This window comes from Typopeltis vanoorti, chromosome 17 (assembly GCF_054136105.1).
Source record: "Typopeltis vanoorti isolate ZY-2024b chromosome 17, IOZ_Tvanoo_1.0, whole genome shotgun sequence".
Classification (NCBI taxonomy): domain Eukaryota; kingdom Metazoa; phylum Arthropoda; class Arachnida; order Uropygi; family Thelyphonidae; genus Typopeltis; species Typopeltis vanoorti.
This window is the reverse complement of record NC_143565.1, coordinates 90717057-90741089: the sequence shown is the minus strand read 5'-3', so window position 1 is coordinate 90741089 and position 24033 is coordinate 90717057. Positions and strand designations below refer to the sequence as shown.

General features: G+C 33.9%; 1 protein-coding gene across 4 annotated transcripts in view; it reads left to right on the top strand.

Annotated features, from left to right (window-relative positions):
- Positions 1 to 24033, top strand: part of LOC150097621 (metastasis-associated protein MTA3-like) — a 474620-nt gene that overhangs the window by 284972 nt on the left and 165615 nt on the right. For all 4 annotated transcript variants that reach the window (XM_090407419.1, XM_090407418.1, XM_090407421.1 and 1 more), the window contains 2 exons: positions 4586 to 4702; positions 7762 to 7859. In XM_090407419.1, the coding sequence (XP_090263545.1) occupies positions 4586 to 4702; positions 7762 to 7859 (215 nt within the window). The remainder of the gene's footprint in view (positions 1 to 4585; positions 4703 to 7761; positions 7860 to 24033) is intronic.

The window sequence follows — 24033 nt, the reverse complement described above, 5'->3', positions numbered from 1 at the left end:
CTCTTATTCCATATGAATTTATTCAGTTGACTTCCCACCATACCAGCTTTGCTAATTCTGTTGTCTATTTCTATATTTAATGTACCATCTTCAGTAAAAATCGTGCCTAAGTAGCTGAAATGTTTTACATGTTCCACAGGTTCTCCATTCACAACACAGTTGACATTTTCAATGATTCTGCCTATTTTCATTGTCTTTGTTTTTTTATTGCTGACCTTCATACCATATCTATTACAACAGCTATTCAATTTAGTCAGATAATCTTGCAGACTTGTAGCGGATTTATTTAGAAGTATAACATCATCCGCATAAAGGCAAAGAGCAGACATTAACATCTCCAATTTTGATATCATGTTTAATACCACTTTCCTTCATAATGTGATCCATATAGATACTGAATAACAGAGGGGATAATGTACATCCTTGTCTCACACCAGATTTAACATTAAACCATCTTCCTGTACTTCCTTCAATTCTAACTGCTGACTTGCAACTCAAATAAAGACTAAGTATTGCTTGATATAATGCCCCATTGACACCATATACCTGCAGCGTATTGAATAGCTTCTCTCTTTTTGCACCTTGTCATATGCCTTTTCCAAATCGACAAAACTTAAAATACCGATCTTTGTTATATTCCTATGCTTTCTCGACTATTTGTCGTAAAGTGAAGATCTGATCCTGACAGCCTCTTTGGCCTGAATGCAGCTTGTTCTTCACCAAGCTTTTCTTCCACATTCTTCTCAACCATTTCTCAAGTATACTTGCATAGATCTTGCCAGGAACACTCAGTAGTGAAATACCTCTGTAATTCTCACATTCAGTTTTATTTCCCTTTTTATATATGGGTACTATGAGAGCTTTACTCCAACCATCAGGAATTCATCCCTCTGTCCAGGCTTTCTGAACTATGCAGTGCAGCCACTGTAAGACTCTTATACCACCATACTTCGACATTTCTGGTTGAATATCATCTACTCCAGCCTTTCCACATTTCAAGCCTTTGATGGCTTTTTCTACTTCAAGTATGGATATGTATTCCTGCCTGCATGCCTGATCAGTGTTTTTTACCACTGTGCTGTCACCACTGCTTGTTTCATTTAGCAGTTTTTCAAAAGTAAGTACTCCATACTTCAAGGATATCTTTTTCTCCAGTTTTTATGTCACCTTTATCATCTCTAATTCCTTTTATAGCACTCTTTCCTCCATTCCTAAGCTTCTTCAACAACCTCCAGAATATTTTGCCACCTTGTTGATATTTATTTTCTATATTCTTGCCAAAGACTTTTGTTTAGCTAGTTTTACACAGTGTTTAGCATTCTTGCATTTGTCTCTGTATTCTCTAAGAGCACAAGCTGACTTATTTGACAGGAAATTTTGATATGCTTTCTTCTTTTCCTTCACTGCCTCTTTAACTTCCTGTGTCCACCAGGGAGTTCTGATTTTTTTTATCCTTGCAGACAACCTCACCACATGCCTCTCTGGCAGAATCAATCAATGTTTTCTTCAGAGTTTGCCATTGAATCTCCAAGATTTGATTCCTGTTCTCAAACTCTTTCATTTTTCTTCAATAATCTTTGTGTACTTTAGTCTACAGTTGACATCTGAGAGCTGCTCAACTTTTATTTGCTTTAAACCTTTCTTACATGTTATTCTTTTCAATATGAAATTCAGTTTTATTCCACTCAAGACTAAATGGTGATCTCTTCCAATTTCAAATCCTCTGTACACTCAGATGCCCTTCACCAGGGAGAAAACATCACTATCGACAATAGCATATTCAATGAGACTTTTCTTAATCCTTGTGTCCTCTCTCCATGTGAATTTGTTCACATTTTTATGTTGGAACATGGTGTTAGTAATAACCAATCCATGTCCTGAGCAGAAATCCAACAGCTATTTGCCATTATTATTAGCTTTGTTCTTTTCTTTAAATTTTCCCAAAATATTTTTGTATGTCTGACAATCATTTCCTACTCTGGTATGTAGATCCTTAACAAGAACCAACATTTCCATTTTCATTGTGTCATTTGATTTCTCTAAAGCAGATGTCGGCAAAGTGATCGGTATCGACTCCTGGGGGGGGGGGGGTCGAAAGGGTCGGTAAATGTGTAGAGTTCTAAATGAAGTTTAATTTTTAATGTTCTTTATAAATATTTTCTTTAAATTTCTTTAAACATTTCTTATTGAGAAACAATAAAGTAAAAGGGTGAAGGAATTATTATTTTTAAATTGAAAAAATTTTTATTGATAACATTTATTCATTTATTTAACATGATGGGGATCAGTGAGCGATCAAGGATTCCATGAAGGGAATCAGTGGTATTAAAAGTTTGCCGACCCCTGCTCTTAAGACTCAAAAAATTCCTCCACTTCACTGTTAGTGGAACCTTCTGTGGGACAATAGGCAGAAATAAGTCTCATTGTCCAATTCCCAATTCTGATATTCACAACCTCTTAGACAAGCAAAGTGGATTATTTTCCCCCTGTTTAAACATTCTGTATATCTCACCTTTTGAGAAACCAGTCAGCTCTGCTGTTTTAAAAATCATGGTTCCATCCTGACAACACCCACAATAAATACACTCTTTATCAAGCTCTGAAAGATCCTTTGTTTTTCTCATTGTGATTAGCACTATTGAAGATTACTGACTTGCAGCATTCTTAAATAATTGCCTAGATCACATTGATATGACCAAGTATTTGGAATATCTAAGCTACATAAGTGACATTTAAAGCATAAAGGTTTTTCATTCAGTGGTTGGTATGTGTATATCACATTGCAATTAATCATCAGAAGATTGGATATATATTGCATACACTGTTGTTTATTTGAACTTGTTAAAACAATAGCAGCAATACAACAACAAGAAGAAAAAAAAAAGCTGCTTTTATAATGCAGTTTAATTATGTCTTTAAAAAAAAAAAAAAAAAAAAAAAACCCTGAGGATTAACTCATACTATGAACAGTTACCTCAACAATTGTTCCCCCTTAAAACCACTTAAGTGTGGGAACAATATTCTAAGTTTAGGTAGATTTGAGCTTTATAAAGTGTCATGGGGGTTGAGCAGAAGAGAAGTAATCTTTGGAGTGGAAAAAAGTGCCAAGTTTTTTGGAGGCTGAGAAAGGCATGGACTTGATATATTTATTCCAGGATAGATTAGATGTGAGAGTTACCCGGAGAGAACACGGGTCCTGGTTGGTAAGAGGATTATTGTCAAAGGTGAAGGAGAGATTGACATCATCTTTCTTTCTTCCTAGAAATGAGACAGGACTCTGTTTTGGTGGCATTAAAATTCATCAGGTTATCCTCACCCACTTGAGAATGGAAAGGTGATTAGTGTTTAAGACTGCTTAAAGAAGATCTTGATGTGTGTGTTATGTGATCACTACAAGGTTTTGAAAATGAAAAAGCGGAGTGGAAAGTACTGTCATCTGCAAACCTATGAATAGGATTGAATGTGTGGGAAAGAGAAGAACATTGATGTATAGCAGGAAGAATAAGATATGATATAATGCGATATTTATTTCTCGTTAAGTGTAATTTATTTTGTAACCAAATGATAAAACTTACAACTCTCCCATATCTAGAATATTTTATAGCGATACAACATTTTCCTACTTGTTTTTGGAAATATGACTTAGCTTATCTGCAGGCTGGCTTCTGTTGATGAGACTTTGATAAAGGTTGAAACCATCCATTCTGACCTCTTCCATAATGCATGGCAATATACATTCAAAAGCAAGTATGCTGTGCATTATGAGTAACCGGGGCCATTTGGTTTGTGGTCATCTCCCTTCTCCACTGCAAGCAGCCTATTGGAATGTTCCTTCATAAGATCAGTCATTTCTTGTGTAATAGATAAAAACGAGAATTTAATTGCCTTTATGTATAAGATAGTAATGAAAAAATTATGGAGTTGTTTTTTTTTTCTTTTGGATTGCCTAAAAATGCACATAACTAATGATCAATCTGTCACTAGTTTGTTCTGCTGTCTTTTCAAGTAATTCATTTTCTGCAGTTTGCATTTCTTGTAGATATTTTTTTGGTTCTTTCTAATCATAGTTGGAATTAGCAGTAATTCCACTCTTACTCTTCTGCAAATCTATCAGTATAATTGCACAGTTGCTCACCACCTCTTTCCAGTTTTGACTCTAAACTATAGAACAAGCTTTACTTTCTCTTTGTTCGTTCCTTATACTGTCTTCCTTTAGAACAGTCTTGCTTCTTATGTATTATCCCAAAGTCTAAGTCTTTCAATCCAGTGTTAACAAGTGACTTCTCCTCCTCAGATTTTTTCTATAGTGTTGGTTGACTAATCCCTTGTGTATAATTTCCATTAAAATTTTATAAATTATTAGGTATTTTTGAGATTGGAAAGATAAGATGAATCCATATTTCCAACTTTATTTAAAATAGATGCACGATGGAGGTAATTTACTTTAAAGAGATCAAATAAACTATTTAAGAAAGAAATATTTAAGATTCTGAAATAATTTATAGAATTAAGTGTTTTTGTCACAATTTGAATTTGATATATCAGAAAGTCAACTTGAATGATTATTTATTTGTTCTTTGAATAGCACCAACGTCAAGCCAATGGTATGCTTGGGGTCCAGCACATATGCAGTGCCGCTTATGTCATTCTTGTTGGAACTACTGGAAAAAATATGGGGGACTAAAATATCCCACACGATTAGGTGAGTATTTTTGGCCTTTACTCAGAATTTTTCATTTCCATATATATATATATATATATATATATATATATATATATATATATATCATAGCAAGTTTTGACATTATCTCATTATTTACTAACGTCCCTACTGAGGAGGTGTTAACATTACTAAAGGACAAATTGTCTAAAAAGATATTTGCTTTATTAAAGCATTGTATTCAATCTGGCTACTTCAGATATAGGGACCCCATTTACAAACAGAACCAAGGCCTAGCATTGTGTAACCCTTTATCCCCGGTTCTAGCAAACATTTTCCTAGTTTGAAACGAAAGCCATATTGTCCTTCTCACTTAAGCCGAAACTTTGGAGACGTTATGTTGACGACATTTTTATCATATGGAGTCACGGGCACACATCTCTCATGGATTTTCTTCATCATCTTAACAACCAGCATTCTAATGCTGGTTGTTAAGATGATGAAGAAATCATCATTGCCTTCCATTCCTGGATGCAATTCTTACACGATGCTCTGATAGATTTAAAATCTCTATATACAGAAAACCCACTCATACTAACAGATATCTGCACTGTCAATCTGATCTCTTTACACCACAAAAGCTCGGAACTATTTCTACCTTAGGACACAGAGCACACTCTCTTTTAAATGAACCAGGTGAGCTCTAAAAAAGAAATTAATCACCTTTCTCTTATCTTTAAACAAAATGGATATTCTGAAAAAACAATTAAGAAATTTCTTCTGGATCCTCCTAGGCAGTGTACTACGGAAATTACTGATTTTAATGGTAGCATCTCAAACCCTTACATTAGTTCAGTCTCCAATAAATTGGCTAAAGTCCTTAAAAAATACAACATCAGGACGTTTTTCACTACACTTCCTAAAGTCCTTTCTCTTATAAGCCATTTGAAGCCTATTCATCACAACCTGAAATATCCAGGTGTATACAAGTTATGGTGCTATTGCCATATTCCTTATTTTGGACAGACTAACAAATCTATTGAACTACGTATAGAGGAGCATAAGAGCGATATCTCCTATAGAAGATCACATGCATCTGCGCTATCCAGTCATGTTCTTTTCTCAAACAATCCTCATATTGATCTACAGAGGCACTCAGTTTGCTGGGATAAATCCGAAAACATTTTTCGCTTTTTAATCATTTTAATCCTGAGCATTTGAACAGCAATTTGAGTTACAACATCCCTGATGGCCATGCTGCAGTTGTTCAATACTGGCGTTCACGAGAACTTGCAAGCATGCACGCAACAAACAATGCGCGTTGGATAGAACAACTTGAAAAAAAAAACGTTTTTGTGTCAATTACCTGTAATTCTCAGTTTTTTGTAACTTCAATTTTTATTATTGTGTTCTACCTTTAGTGGATATCTGATGAGGGCTGTAAAAGGCTGAAACTAGTTGTATCATTTTCATTAAAACTTAATATTTTATCTCGATTTAAAGTCATTAAATATCTATTTAAAAAAAAAAAATATATATATATATATATATATATTTACTAGTAATTTTGAAATCTTACCTTAATGAATATGCTGTACAGCAGCCTTATTTTTGAAGGAATTTTGCCATATGTGGTAAGGCCTAAGATTGTTTGTACCCAAACTATCAATGTCATATTATTTCCAGTTCATTAGGGTTTGTACTACTTTAGCATACATAATATGTAGTATCCATAGAAATTTTTGCAAAAAAAAAAAAAAAAAAGAATTGGTATAACAGACATTCCATAGTTTAGTCATAGAATTAACTGAAAAAAGTTGCTGCATTGTATTTACTACCCAACGTTTAATGTTGACAATTGGTAAGGAAAATGGCTGAAGATATTATAAATGTACATAATTATTACTACAGTGATCCATCACTGTAGTAATAATATATAAGGATTGTCTGTCTAATTTTTGACTGTGGCCAAACATAACGTATATTAATATTTTTATTTTGCATATGACTAATTATCAGTGTAAGTTTTGTGGTTCTCTAAATTGTCTCTGATGCTAGAGTTGGTTAACACCGAAAATAAATGAATATATATATATATATATACAGGGTGTTCGGGATAAATTTGACATATTTATAATTAATTATATTTTTTCGTAAGTTACATGTATTAACACACACTTCTCTTCATTTAAAAGTTTGGACCCTTCTTCATTCATATACAAGATGTCAGAAAGGATGGATAGCTGGAACCCACCTGAATCATGGAAGAGAATAACTTGTATCATGATGATTCGTGCCCGCCATCAAAATAAGGATATTACGACTGCTGCCCAATGCTCCCTGAATACAGTAAAAACAATCAGGCATGAACTAGAGACTTGCAATGGTGACTACGAGGATGTAGCAAGAAGAAAGATCCCTAGCAGACGATCTGATTGCGTTCGTACAGCAGAATTCCTCGCAAATCTGCAGGAACAGGTGTTGAAGAACCCTGGCATTGGAATTCGGGCTTTGTTCGTGGAGTTGCTAACTGTAGTCAAGCCCTGGATAACAAGGGTAGCCAATGGTAGGCCGTACGTATGGCAGCAGGATTCGGCCCCTTGCCACACCTCTGGGAAAAGTCAAAAATGGTTGTCTGAAAATTTCTACGACTTCACCAGTCCAAATGTTTGGCCTCCAAACTCCCCAGACCTTAACCCCATGGATTATTTTGTATGGGGCGCAGTTGAAAAAGACACCAATCGCACTTCCAGTAATACAAAAGCCCAGTTAATGGATAAAATTAAAACAGTTTTTGCGGCCCTTCCCAGGGAGACTGTAGCATCAGCTTGTTCGAGGTTCCGAAGCAGAATTGAAGCTGTGATCGATGCTAATGGTGGTTATTTTGAGTAAATCTTGTTGATAGTATTGTAATTAACTCTGCCTGTAATGTTTTTTTGTCAATTCATTAAATTTAATAGATACAAAGAAGATTTTCTTTTTCCTTACGAAACTGTCAAATTTATCCCGAACACCCTGTATATATATATATTCATCTTTTATTATAGTTTGTTTCATTTTTTAGGATTTCTTTTAATTAATTTATTATTATTTGAACACAGAAACAGTGGATCTAATGTCGGGAACTGTTACAGAGAGGCTTGCAGCTCATATGGCATCTCATAGACCACATCGATGCACGGTATCAGGTTGTGGCAAGGTTAGTTTAATACAATTTGTTTATTAAATGTTTATGTGACTTATAGACCATTCAGACAAGATGCTGTATTACAAACAAAGGCCTAGCTTGTACCAGAAAATATTTAGAGATTTGTTAATTTTTTTTTTTTTTTTTTTTTTTTTTTTTGTTTCAAGTTTTTAGTTTTGATTTTGAGAATCTTATTTCCTAGAATGGTATCTGCATTTAATATAAGCGCACACGCGCACACACACACACACACACACGCACCCGCGCGTGCACTCACACACAGAGAGAGAGAGCAATAAAGGGTGTACTATTATGAGATCGTTATTATCATTTTTCTGGAATGTTATGATAGTTTGATACAATTAAGATTACATTACTGGTTTGTGATAATAAACTTTCTTCCATATCTGGTATCTTTATGTCAGGTTTTTCATTGATGATTTTTGGTACCATGAAAATATTCCAGACTACCTGCATTACTAATGCTAATGTACTCTAGGTGTCAAAGGCCTTGGGGGGAGGGATTTACAAAAAAAAAGACTTCATCTTTGATCTTCCTTTGTTTTTATAAACACAAACTATACAAGCTTGTCTTTATAAAAAACACCTGTCTTAGATGATCTCTACAGTAAATTAACAGCGACTTTTACCAACTTGGCAGTTGAAGAATTACATTGAACTACTCGTTTTGTCAATTTTTCACATCTCACTTTTGTCATTGGCTACATGATTTGCACCCTCCCATATATGAGGGTTGATATTAAAAAACATTTTAGCTCTGCTTTGAACATTTTTGGATATTAATAATATCTTTTCTGTTTAATATCTTTGTTTTTAATATGGTTTTGGAATTGATTACATCTGTTCACTTTGATAAATTTTTTTCTCAAGACTCTCAAATGTGTTGTCTTTTCATCAATCACTATTTTCAAAAATTGGATGGAAGACATCTTTTTCACTGTTACCTGTTTCTGATTACATTTGTCATGTTCCATCTATATTTTTTCAACTGGATTTCCATTATTTCATTCTTATTTGTTCTACTATTATCTGTTTTCATATTTAATTTGCTATTATCACTAAAATTTGGACCTAAACAGCAAAAATGTTCTATTCTATATGAGAATAGAACATTTAACTTGTTCTATTCTATATGAGAATTTGGTATGAAAACTTTAATTTTTCTTGCAAAATTCATCAGCATTTATAACAGATTTATTTAACAAGTCACCTGCAGAGAATAAAGTACTAAGCTTCATATTTCCTATTTGGTTATCAGATTTAATAATACATTTGTAGTGATGTGGTTTATATTGATTTTAAATAATAATGGAAATAGCATACAGTCCAGCCTTGTTTTTGATTTAACATGAGATGATCTTCTTGTACATTTTCAGATTTAACTACCTATTTGTTACATGTAGCCAACTGTTGTTGACTACATATAATCATCATCATCAAATTCCTCATATGTTCCCTCAATGGGTATACGTGATACTATGACAGTTCTAGTTGATTAAATTTACGATTACTAAATTCTGATAATCATTTTCCTACAGATTAAGCCTGTGATAACTCCAGTATGGTTGCACATTATGTTTTAGTCTTCTAATATACTTCTAACTGCATCATTACACGTAGATCTTGGTCTTTTGATGGATTTTTTTCATTTGACATCCTCATCAAATGTATTTTGCTAACTTTTCTTCTCCCATTCTTTGTAGTAACTGTAAGAAATTAAATCTGCTTAGAAATTCTTTCTAGAAATGTTTATTTTCATATATTTTTGCAGTTTCCTCATTTCAGGTTTGGATTTCATTCCTCTTGATGATTTTGTACCACTTCTTTCACTGTCATTTTCATATAATGGTCTTTCAAGGTAATTACTCCAAACATCTGAATATATATATATATATTTTTTTTTTTTCCAACCTTTATTATCTTTGATATTTTTACATTTTTCACAGCTTATTCATATAGCTTAAAGTATGTCTTTGTAACCTTTGTGGCATTGTGATATTTATCTTCCAGCTGTTTTTACTGAATTCTTCTTTTTACTTAGCGTGGCTTCTTTTATAGAGAGAGCATCTAGTGATTTTCATGTTCATCAACATCCTCATTATCAAATTCCTTATATATATACCCTCAAGGGGTGTACAGGATATGATTACATGAAAAATTACATTGTTACTCTTACTAACTTCCTGTCTACAATTTCCCTCCAAATCAGTCTGTTACCTGTCAAGACTCCAACATTATCAGATATTATATTTCTATCTTATAAGGCACTTTTTACTGTATCAATTCACCTATATCTTGGTCTTCCTTTGGGACTTTTTCCCACCAAACTAACAGAGAACACTTGTTTTGCTAATCTTTCCTCTCCCATTCTGTTTAAGTGACCATACTATCGGAAATTAGCTCTGCTAATGCATTCCTGGATGCTGACAATGTCAAGTTCTTTCATAATGTCCTCATTTTTAATATGATATTGCCATTGATGCCATCTGTTCACGCCCCTAATGTCCTCGTTTTTAATATGATATTGCCATTGATGCCATCTGTTCACGCCTCTAATCTTTCTCAGGACTCTCATATCTGCAGTCTTTAGTCTTTGATCAAGTGTTTTACTTCTGACCCAGCTCTCAGATACATAAGTTAAAACTGGTTTGAACACAGTCTTGTATACAGCTAATTTAGTGTTCCGAACAATTTCTCTCTTATTCCATATGAATTTATTTAATTGACTTCCTACCATACCAGCTTTGTTGATTCTGTTGGCTATTTCCATGTTTAATTTAACATCGTCAATAAAAATCATGCCTAAGTAGCAGAAATGTTTTACTTGTTCTATAAGTTCCCCATACGCAAGGCAGTTGATATTTTCAATGCTTCTGCCAATTTTCATTGTCTTTGTCTTGGTATACTGCTCATTCAATTTAGTCACTGAATCTTGCAGACTTTTACTGAATTTATTTAAAAGTATAACATCAACTGCATGCAAAGTAAAGAGCTGAGATTAACATCTCAATTTTGATGTCAGGATTAATATCACATTCCTTCAATGTGATCCATATAGATAATGAATAACAGGAGATAATGTACATCCTTGTCTGACACCAGATTTAACATTAAACCACCTTCCTGTACTTCCTTCAATTCTAAATGCTGACTTACAACTCAAACAAAGACTAATTATTGCTCAATATAATGCCCCATTGACACTGCACAACTGTAGCGTTTCGAATAGCTTCTCTCGGCACTTTGTCATATGCCTTTTCCAGATCTACAAAACTTAAATAAGTTCTTTGTTATATTCCCATGATTTCTCAACTATCTGTTGTAAAATGAAAATCTGATCCTGACAGCCTCTATATCACCTGAATCCTGCTTGTTCTTCAACCTTCTTGTCTTCTACAATCCTTTTCAACTATACTTGCATATATCTTACCAGGAACACTCAGAAGAGAAATATCTCTGTAATTCTCACATCCAGCTTTATTTCCGTTTTTGTATATGGGTACTGTGAGAGCTCTACTCCAATCATCTGGAATTCATCCCTCTGTCCAGGCCTTCTGAACTATGGCAGCCACTGTAAGACTTTTATACCTCCATACTTGAGCATTTCTGGTCGAATATCATCTACTCCTGCTGCCTTTCCACATTTCAAACTTTTGTTTGCTTTTTCTACTTCAAGTATGGATATGTATTCCTGACTGCATGCCTGGTCAGTGTTTTTTACCACTGTGATGTCATCATTGCTTGTTTCATATAGCAGTTTTCGAAGTAATTACTCCATACTTCAAGGATATCTTTTTCTCCTGTTTTCATGTCACATTTATTATCTCTAATTCCTTTTACTGCACTACTTCCTCCATTTCTGAGCTTTTTTCAACAACCTCCAGAATATCTTGCTACTTTCTTGATATTTATTTTCTTTGTTCTTACCAATGTCCTACCATGACTTTTGTTTAGCTAGTTTTACACAGTGTTTAGCATTCTTGCATTTGTCTCTGTATTCTCTAAGAGCACAAACTGACTTATTTGCCAGGAACTTTTGATATGCTTTCTTCTTTTCTTTCACATCCTCTTTAACTTTCTGTGTCCATCATGAAGTTCTGATTTTTCTATCCTTGCAGATAACCTCACCACATGCCTCTCTGGGTGAATCAATCAGTGTTTTCTTCAGGGCTTGCCACTGAATTTCCAAGGTTTATTTCCTGTTCTCAAACTCTTTCATTTTTTCTTGAATAATGCTTGTGTATTTTAGTCTACAGTTCACATCTGAGAGCTGCTCAACTTTTATTTTATTTAAAACTTTCTTACATGGTTCTTCTTTTCAATATGAAATTCAATTTTATCCTGCTCAAGACTAAATGGTGATCACTTCCAATTTCAAATCCTCTGTACAATCTGGTGTCCTGTGCTAGGGAGAAAACATCACTATCGACAATAATATAGTCAATGAGACTTTTCTTATTCCTTGCCTCTTCTCTCCATCTGAATTTGTACACATTTTTATGTTGGAATGCCATTATTATTAGCTTTGCTCTTTTCTCCAAATTTTTCCAAAATATTTTTGTATGTCTGACAATCATTTCCTACTCTGTTATTTAGATCCTCAACACGGACCAACTTTTCCTTTTTCATTGTGTCAGTTGCTTTCTCTAAAGCCTCAAAAAATTCCTCCACTTCTACCTTAGTAGAACCTTCTGTGGGACCATAAGCACAAATAAGTCTCATTGTTCATTTCCCCATTCAGATATTTGCCCACATCACTCTACTTGAGCCTGCCTGCCATTCACGAAGATTAGCCTCGTATTTAGTGTTAAATACTATGGCTACTCCTTCTTTTCCTTGATTATCATTGCCTGAATTTTGTATTTTGTAATTATTGCTCAGAGAGATCTCTCCAGTTTTTGCCTTTTTTTGTTTCAGTCACCCCTATTATGTTGATCTGGTACTTATCCAATTCCTCAGCTAGCTCCATTTATTTGCCATTCAGGCTTCTTATGTTGATAATACCGATCTTAAACTCTGGCGATGTTGAATTGGGTTGGATTTTAGTGTTTGTTTCAGTAACTGACTTTTCGTTCTTTGCCCTGGTTCCCTGGCGGAAGCAATGGGACCTTGTTTAACCCGTTTTAAGCCCCAACCAGCATGAAATTCTGTCATGTTTTACCATCATTTTTAAGCCTATAAGAATACAATTTGGTCAGCCAAATTGCCAGCCCATCCTCGTTCATTCAGGATCCAGGTAGATACCTAACAGGGTGCACCACGAGAAGGTGAGAATTGGACATCAGGTCAGAAGCCCTGATTGGTTCTCCGCATTTGTTTTTTTAAAGGCTATGTGGATATTTCCTCTCAGTTATGTTGCTTTGACCCTTAAGCACCCCGATTGTCATGTTAGATACTTTTAATATGTTTTATTCTGGTTCCAAAATACTTCTTTAACTTGAATCCATGTGATGATTTGTTGTTTTTTTCTGTACTTGCAAACAACTTCACCTTATGTACCTCTTTTAAATCATTCATCTTTCTTTATAGTTCAACACTGAGAAGTCATCTGTTATAAAGAATTTGTTTTCAAACTCTTTCATTTTTATTCTAATAATGTTCGTATATTTTAGCCTATAATTCACCTGAAAAATATTTGAATTTGATTCTTTGCCAGTTCCACTTCTTTTCTCTTTCTTACATATTTTTCTTTTCATTTTTAGCCTGCTTAACACTAAATGGTGATGATTTCCTATTTCTCATCCCTTGACTTCTTTTTTTATTCTGAATTAGAGTAAAGATATCAATAATAACATACTTAACGAGAACTCTTATTTCTTGTCTTTCTTCTCGATGTGAATTATTATTAGCTTTGCTTTCTGCAAATTTTCCCAAAACATTTCTGTATGTCTGGTATTAACTTATCATTTTGCTAGTGAAATGTCTAACAAGAACCCCCAATTTCCCCTTTCTTTATTACACCTGCTTTCGGATATTAAAAAATAAAAAAATAAAAAACCTATTACATTTCTTCCTTAAAGAATCTTCTATGGAGCCCGGATGATCACATTGTCCATTTTCAGATTTTGGAAATTGATTACATCACTCTTTTGAGATGCCTGCCATTCAAAAAGTTTATCCACTTTATCTTCATGTTTAGTTTTGAGTATACTAGCTACTCTTCCTTCCTCTGGTCACTTTGTTTAAATATGACATGTTATGGTTATTATTAGTGTTTATTGGTACATCAGTAAGTCCTTTGCCAGTTCCATTTCTTTTCTCTTGCTACCTCTTATATTGCTGGTGCCAATCTTCAATTCAGCTGATGTTGGACTCGAGTTTGTTTCTGTAGGTGACTTTTCATTCTTCTCTCAGATTCCCAAATGTAACAGAAAGGTCCTTGTTCAATCAGACAATACTACTCCATCAAATTGACGTGACAGTCCATCACATTGTATCATCATTTTGTTTTAGTTTAAGCTAATATAGAATGCAATTTGGTTAGCTAATTCCTAATTCATTCATTCAATATCCAGATGCCAGTAGATATTTACCAACTTGGCTTGTGGGGGGGGGGGGGGGTATGGGGAAGAAGGTGAGGATTGAACATTAGTTTAGAAGCCCTGGTCTGTTTTCTGAATGCCTTACAAACTGCAACTCCTGTGCCATCACTTACTATAGGAAACTCATAATGACCTGGAACAGTTTATGGCGGATAGGTTGCTATAATGAATTTTCTTTAGTACAGTTATGCATGTAGAGTTTTGGTGAGAACTTGTTAGTAGTTTGTCATAGTGAAGAAGTTTGTTACAACAGTGTTTGCCATAGGGATAGCCACATGTATTATTCTGTATAAGGTTATGTTTATGTTAGTCAGGTTTAGTGTTTTGAATCTTTTTCCTTCTTTGGGACAAAGCATATAAGTTACCAACAGTAACTTGTATGCTTTGTCAAGATCAGCAGAACTTAAATATTAATCCTTATTGAATTCCCATGATTCTACTGCTAATTTTCATAAGATAAATATCTGGTTGTGGCAAGGCCTATTTGGCCCAATGCAGTTTATTCTTCACCATTGTTCCATTAAACAATATTTTTTATTATTTTCTTATGTAAATCTCTTCTGAAACATTGAGTAAGGAAATTCCTTACAATTCTCCTATGAGTTTTAGAATAATTCCATTTGTTATAATTTGGTCTAATAAGGCCTTGCTTCAGTCATCTGGGAGTTGATCATGTGATCAAATCATCTAGATTATGTAATGAATCCCTACACTGCACTTGTAAGTAGTCTCACACTAGCTGATGAAATTGATTTATCATCTAAAACAATCACAATCCTTGTAATTAAAATTAAAAGCCAAAAGGCTAGTTTTCTGGCAATTTAATAGTTATTAAATGGATAAGAATCCTATTTTGTTATATAGCCAGTAAGTGAAACTCAAGATCGAGAACTACGATCTAAGAGTTTCAATGCCGAAAAACTATCGGCGAAGGCAATTCGAAGCAAAGGTGGAGCATTAAAATTAAAAGCCTTTTGGCTTTTAATTTTAATTACAAAATACAAGTACACCTTTATGGCATTCATATAGTGAAAGTATGTAAGTTCTTTTCACTAAGCATTGATATTTTCCTAGGTCTACCTACTCACTGATGAGACCTCAAAAAAGGTTGAAACCGGTCTGGGTAGTGACCTCTCCTCATAATGTAAAACAATAATACATCTCCTAGGAGCTGTGTTTTACATTATGAGAGAATATCAAGAATAGTGAGGGAGCTTGCTCCACCTTTGCTTCGAATTGCCTTCGCCGATAGTTTTTCGGCATTGAAACTCTTAGATCGTAGTTCTCGATCTTGAGTTTCACTTACTGGCTATATAACAAAATAGGATTCTTATCCATTTAATAATCACAATCCTTGTTGGTTGGAGAGTGAAAACATTATTTTATCAGCCTGACTTATCCTTATTAATTAGCTGACACTTATTACAGATAGGAATGCATCATTTACAGTTGGTGTTATATCAAGAACATATATTCAGTGTTCTAGACACATGTGCAGTGCACACCCATGGAGTAGCAATATGACTGATATTATATTTTTGTATTTATTCCTGTTAAAGTCTCCTCTAATCATTTCCTGGCTTTGTATGATTCTAAATGTGTGTTATATTAAATACAATATATTTCATTACAATATAGTAATGAAATATAGTTTTCAGCATGTAAGCAGTGCATTTCATTTGTGTTAATAGCTTTGGTGTGAGATCACAAATATGAACACCTTTGAATAGACATACAGATGGTGCAGCAGGTCAAATTTGTTGTGTTCCAGTGGATTGAAATCACCCAAAAGGTGAGCACAGTGTACACTGAGACAATAGCATCCAGAAAACAGTGACTGTGATTAGTTATTGTATCAACCAGTGCAATTGAACGTTGCAATTTGGCATGAGCTTTTTTGAGTTTCATCTGTTTTTCATGTGTGAAGTGTGAACAGATGTATTTAGATCACCGATATCGACAAGTTTTAATATAAAATTTTCTATAAATAATTGATAACTTTTTTGCCCATATTTACAATGGGAAACAGTGTTGACGATTCTACTGAATGTTCCATTTTCTGCTAGAGCTTTTGCAGATTGTATGATAGTTAGTCAAGGTAATCTTTGTCCTCCTCTTCCAAATTTACTATTATATTTACACCTTTGAGTAATTCAAATATACTAATCAAATATATCATTCTCCTTCATATATCTTAAAACAAACACATTGCCTCTCCCACTCGATCCAGATTTGGTTACATGTAATTGATAAATTAAAGTATTCAAAGTTATCCTACAATTAACTGCATTGGAACAATTAAGACGAGTGCTTTTGTGCTGTGCACTCTTAAAACTTTTATACATTGATAAAAATGCATTCATATGGTCAATTTACATGAATTTTGTAAATGTACACACACACATATCCCACAACTAGTTTCTTGTTCAGTTTCTAATTAATAGTTGTTTTTTTTAACCCATACATTACAAAAATACTTGTCTAATTGCTAATTCAACAGTGTGATTACTATGCTGTATGAGTTTTTGTAATTGAGCTTCCATTCCTACTCGCTGAGCATGAAATAGGCACTGGTTCAGTTATAGTCAGCTGACCTGCATCATTACCATTTCAGTAATTCTAAACGAACAGAAATTACACTATATTCTGTTGTTGAAATTTGGGGTTTAGCAAGTTTACAAAGATGTTAAGCTATATTTAAGCATTGCTCCTTACTCTGAAGTGTTATTCATCTGTTTAAATCTGATTTGATTAATTCTCTAACTCTGAGATGGAGTTTAGTTTCATATATATGCCCTTTCATAGGCAAAGTTCTTACATCCATTATCAATTCCCAACTCAGAATTCCACAAACTCTCTCACCAGTTGGTAGTAATGGTCAACTCATTTATAGACACATTATCAGATGTTGTTATTCAATCCAGTTGTTGTACTACAAACGCCTTCTATCATGTGCTGTTTAAGGTAGCTATCGCCAAGTAATTCTGTAAACTAACTTTCCCTTCTCATTTTTCATGCTTTCTCCTTTCTCTAGTTCTATGTTGGTTCACAGAAACATCTTTGCCAACAGTCCATATTGGGAAAGTGTAAATTTTCCCTGATATGAAAATTGAAATCATATTGTAATGATACGTATGTATGAAAAAACAAGAAATATTTTAGAAAATATTTCTTTCTGTATTTCTGTTATTTATTTAATTAGATTTTATTTATCTTATTTTATCATGCAGCTGAAATTTCTTATAACGAGCACAGAAATAACGAGATCATGGCCGTAGTGAGCAAATGTCACAATGATATTAATTTATGCATATTCCCATATATTTGCTCACTTTTGTAATGAACATACTACACGGATATACAATACAAATTTTAGTACCCCTGTGCAAGCATTTTCATTACTCAGGTAGTTCTTGGAATACTGAATTCATCATCAAATTCCTGACATGTACCCTCAAGGGGTGTACAGGATATGATAGTACTACATGAAAAATTTACATCATTACTAACTTCCTATTTACAATTTTCCTCCAAATCAGTCTGTTACTTGTCGAGACTCCAACATTATCAGATCTTATATTTCTATCGTCTAAGGTTCTTTGTACCATATCAATCCACCTATATCTTGGTCTTCCTCTGGGTCATTTTCCTGCCAAGTTTGCAGGGAACACTTGTTTTGCTAATATTTCCTCGCCCATTCTGTTGACCATACCACCTGAGATTAGCTCTGCTAATGCATCCAGGAATGCGTTAGGAATACAGCTAATTTAGTGTTCTGACTAATTTCTCTTTTATTCCATATGAATTTATTCAATTTACTTCCTACCATACCAGCTTTGTTTTATTCTGTTGTCTATTTCCATATCTAATTCACCATCTTCACTAAAAATCGTGCCTAAGTAGCTGAAACGTTTTACTTGTTTCACAAGTTCTCCGTTCAAAACACAGTTGACATTTTCAATGATTCTACCTATTTTCATTGTCTTTTTATTGCTGACCTTCATCCCATATCTATTACAACAGTTATTCAACTTAGTCAGGGAATCTTGCAAACTTGTAACGGATTTATTTAGAAGTATAACATCTTCCACATAAAGCAAAGAGCTGACATTAACATCTCCAATTCTGATATCATGTTTAATACCACTTTCCTTCATGATGTGATCCATATAGATAATGGATAACAGAGAAGATAATGTACATCCTTGTCTCACACCAGATTTAACATTAAACCATCTTCTTGTACTTCCTTGAATTCTAACTGCCGACTTGCAACTCAAATAAAGATTACGTATTGCTTAATATAATACCCCATTGACACCATATAACTGTAGCGTATTGAATAGCTTCTCTCTTGGCACCTTGTCTTATTTTGCCTGAATCCAGCTTGTTCTTTACCAAGCTTTTCTTCCACAATTCTTCTCAACAATTTCTCAAGTATACTTGCATAGATCTTGCCAGGAACACTCAGTAGGGATATACCTCTGTAATTCTCACATTCAGTTTTATTTCACTTCTTATATACGAATACTATTAGAGCTCTACTCCAATCATCAGGAATTCGTCCCTTTGTCCAGGCCTTCTGAACTATGCTGTGCAGCCACTGTAAGACTTTTATACCACCATACTTCAGCATTACTGGTCGAATATCATCTACTCCTGCTGCCTTTCCAAATTTCAAGCCTTTGATGGCTTTTTCTAATTCAAGTATGGATATGTATGGATATTATACAAGTATGGCTGTATGCCTGTTGAGTGTTGTTGTTTCATTTACTGCTTGTTTCATTTTGTAATTTTTTGAAGTAATTACTCCATACTTCAAGGATATCTTTTTCTCCCGTTTTCATGTCGCCTTTATCATCTCTAACTCCTTTTACAGCACTCTTTCTAAGCTTCTTCAACAACCACCAGAATATCTTACCACCTTCTTGATATGTATTTTCTGTGTTCTTACCAAAGTCTTCCCATGATTTTTTTAGCTAGTTTTACACAGTGTTTAGCTTTCTTACATTTGTCTCTGTATTCTCTAAGAGCACCAGCTGACTTATTTACCAGGAACTTTTGATATTCTTTCTTCTTTTCCTTCACTGCCTCTTTAACTTTCTGTGTCCACCATGGAGTTCTGATTTTTCTATCCTTGCAGAGAACCTCACCAAATGCCTCTCTGGCTGAATCGATCGGGGTTTTCTTTAAGGTTTGCTGTTGAATCTTCAAGGTTTGGTTCTTGTTCTCAAACTCTTTCATTTTTTCTTCAATAATCTTTGTGTATTTTAATCTACAGCTCACATCTGAGAGCTGCTCAGCCTTTATTTGCTTTAAAACTTTCTTACATGTTATTCTTTTCAGTATGGAATTCAATTTTATCCTTCTCAAGACTAAATAGTGATCACTTCCAGTTTCAAATATTCTGTACACTCTGGTGTCCTGCACCAGGGTGAAAACATCACTATCAACAATAACATAGTCAATGAGACTTTTCTTATTCCTTGCCTCTTCTCTCTATCTGAATTTGTGCACATTTTTATGTTGGAACATGGTGTTAGTAATAACCAGTTCATGTCCTGAGCAGAAATCCAACAGGTATTTGCCATTATTATTAGCTTTGCCTTTTTCTCCAAATTTTCCCGAAACATTTTTGTATGTCTGACAATCACTTCCTACTCTGCTATTTAGATCCCCAACAAGGACCAACTTTTCCTTTTTCATTGTGTCAGTAGCTTTCTCTAGAGCATCAAAAAATTCCCCCACTTCTATCTTAGTAGAGCCTTCTGTGGGTCTATTGGCATAAATAAGTCTCACTGTCCAGTTCCCCATTATGATATTTGCCCACATCACTCTACTTTGGACTGCCTGCCATTCAAGAAGTTTAGGCTCATATTTAGTACAAAACACTATGGCTACTCCTTCTTTTCCTTGATTGTAATTGCCTGAATATAACATTTTGTATATATTGTCCAGAAAGATCTCACCAGTTTTTGTCTTTTTTGTTTCAGTCACCCCTATTATGTCGATCTGGTACTTATCTAATTTCTCCGCTAGCTCCAATTCTTTGCCATTCAGGCTTCTTATGTTGATAGTACCAATCTTTAACTCTGGTGATGTTGAGTTGGGGTATATTTTCAGATTTGTTCCAGTAGCTCAGTTTTCGCTGTTTGACCTGGTTCCCTGGCGAAAACAATGGGGGACCTTGTTTAACCGGGGTGCTTAAGGGTCAAAGCTGTATAACTGAGAGGAGACCTCCACATAGCCTTTAAAGGCTGAGAACTGACCAGGGCTTCTGACCTAATGTCCAATCATCACCTTGTGGTGTACCCTGTTGGGTATCTACCTGGATACTGAACAAACGAGGATGGGCTTGCAATTTGGGATTTAGCCGACCAGATTGTATTGCTATTGGCTTAAACCAATATACAAAATGATGGTACAACATTACAAAATTTCATGCCAGCTGGGGCGCATACTGAATTCTTAGAATAGAAATGAAAGGAATGACAGTCTAGCCTCTTGTCCTTCTTCCCCACTTTACCTAAACACTGAACCTACTGTAAAATCAGTTTAAAATGAACCCTTCTTTTGGATCATGTTTACTAAAAGAAAGGGTATATCGATTTGCGAAAGAGTCAAAATTATTCATGAGTTAGAATGGGGTCGCTAAAAATGTAGACACGTTTGAAAAGTTTTTCTTTGTCCTCAGCAATAGTATCAACATTACGGGAGAATAAAGATGTTGCATCATCACTGGTAAACAACATAAACAGAAAAATTTATTGCCAGTTTACAAACGTCAGTGAAGCATTGCTTCAATTGTTCACTACACAAAGAAATGTTGGATTCTCAATATATGGTCTGATTTTTTTATGTAACAACAGTTGGCTAGACCAGTTTAAAAACTGACATAGCATTTTTGCATTGGTTTTTAAGAAGATTGATTTAAATCATGTATTATTGATTAGTTTTTTCTAATTAGGAAGAAATAAACTTTACTTAACATAAGTGTATGATTTTAAAATTATGGACAAATAAATTGTGTGTTCAATATTAAGTGTATTTTAGTTTATATAAGCCTATTCATGCAATATCTGGGTATGTAATTATTTTTCCTCTCTAATACTTCGTTTGTGTTTTTGGTATCTATTTATATAATTAGTGAATTTCTATTCTTATCACTTTGAAATTTCTTGATCAAATATTTAAGGGTTGGAAGAAAAAAATAATGATTCTGTAGATGTTTTTCTCATGGATATAAATAATGGATTTCTTTTTGTTTGCATCATCTAGTTAAAAGCTGTTAGGAAACAAATCATATGATGTTATATTAAGGCTACCACTGAATTTTTTCATAGTGGAAAGCCACAAATAGAGAATTCATAGTAAATTTTTTTCAGTGAGATTTTAAACACCTTAAAAGCAGCTGCATTGAGGGGGGATGTCTTATTATTAGTAATGTTTCATTAAATGGTTGAATTCTTGAATAGCAATGGTGTATCAAGTCTTATTTATTGGTGCATTTGATCAATAAAGATGAGTCAGTAGCAGGATACTCTTGATAGATTATCTGTCCACTTCAACTGTATATTATGAAAGCTTACTTCCTTTTCCTTAAGACATTTTCCACTTTTTAGGCTAATCTGGCAAGTTATTTTACCAGCTATTTACCAAACTGTCAGCAGTATCTGTTAGGTTTAAGATGTGTATTTAGTCTTTAAATAGACATTTGCCTAAAGCATGTTAAATGGTTATTTGGACTTGTTTTGCCTACTTCACAAGAGGTGGGTAAAAGTTGGTTTCCACTTGAGAAAATATGTTTGTTTTTAACACTGGTTAACTCAGCTCTGTCAGAAATGCTCTGATAAATTTCCTCTTATCACAGATGGAATTTCTTATTAAAATACAATGTCTTCATGTTCACTTTGGACACTCTGATCTGTCTGCTTTTATAAAAAACAGTTCTCTAATGAACAACTTTCAGGGTTGCCAGCAGGGATTTGACAAAAAGTCAAATTAAATAAATTATTAGACAATGTACAATCCTGGAATGCTACTGCTGTTGAGATGTTATGAATTCATTTTTGTTTCTGTTTATGAGATGGAAAAAAAAAAGTTTTTTATGCTGACATGCACTTCATGCCAAATTCATAATATTTATAATTTTATAACTTATAATTCTATACATATTCATGTTAAATATTTTGATTAATAGCTGTCGACAAGTTTAGTTGTCTTTTATTGTACAGTTCTAAAATTAATATACTTTTTGATGCTTTGTAGGGAAAGATTGTCATTTATCTGCTCATTGGCTAACATGGTGAAGCACATTTTATTTAATTATTAGTTGTAAATAAGCCTGTTTTTAGCCTGTCTTGTATCGCTTTCTTACTGGAAGTCAGTCTTACATGATTTTTCAAAGTATGACTTACAAAGGTTAAATTTTCCACTTTATACATACACTCAAATACTACTTTTGAAAGTTCAGTGTGTTCCATTTAATAGTATGTCCCTTTTTGTTAACCCAGAAGACATTTTAAGTAGCAGTGCTAAATACTTGGCTAAGTCTTTGGCAGTGCATTATATCATTTTGAGAGCTGATATCATTGATTATTTGAAACCTAATTAATGGACTATTTTTTGAAAAGATTTGTAATCATCAGTTGCACGAAATTCAGAGCCCTCCTTCCACAGTGGCTTTCTTCCTTTGCATTTCTTTTTTTTTTAATGATGTTCCTCTTCAGTGTTTTTCAGTGTTCGTTAGCCTGGTTGGCTGAGAGGTTAGTGTACCTGCTCTCCAATAAACAGGCTGTAGATTTGAATCCCACTGTGGGCATATATGTTTGTAAATTGTCTTTAAGTGGGACCTGGTGTGAGACCACCGCTTTGCTTATTGGAAGCCTGAAGTGGAGTGAAAAAACTTCCATGTTTGATCTCTAGAGCAGGGTTTCTGGACTATGCAACGATAGATTAAAAATAACAAAAGAAAAAATATATCTTTAAAATTGATAAAAAAAAAAAAAAAATAGAAAAAATCCTTAACCCACCCACAGCACCAAATATACTGTTGGGTTGCAAATAACCTTTTGTGGGTGAGAGCGGCGTTAAAATAAAAGTTCTTGGTTATTGGTCAATACTTATGAGTGATGATTTGTGTTAATTTCATTATCCCATTGTTGCCTGTCGCACAGAACTAAATGTTGTATATTTTATTTTGTGATATTTTATTATCTATTCAAATTGTCTTCATTTTTTTTATAATTGTTTGTATTATGTGAAAAAAATCATGTTAGAAATATTTAATTTATTGTTTATATTTTATGTTTATGTATTTATTGTTTATTACATGTTTTTCGATATGTCTGTGAAAATATATATGTATCGTGAATTCTTGTCTTTTATGATAAATAAAAATCTGAAAACACACCTAAACTCAATATCACCGCAGTTAAAGATCAGCACTATCAACATAAGAAGCCTGAATGGCAAAGAAATGAAGCTAGCTGAGGAATTAGATAAGTACCAGATCGACATAATAGGGGTGACTGAAACAAAAACTGGAGAGATCTTTCTGAGCAATAAATACAAAATTCAGGAAATGACAATCAAGGAAATTCAGGTTATATTCAGGAAATGAC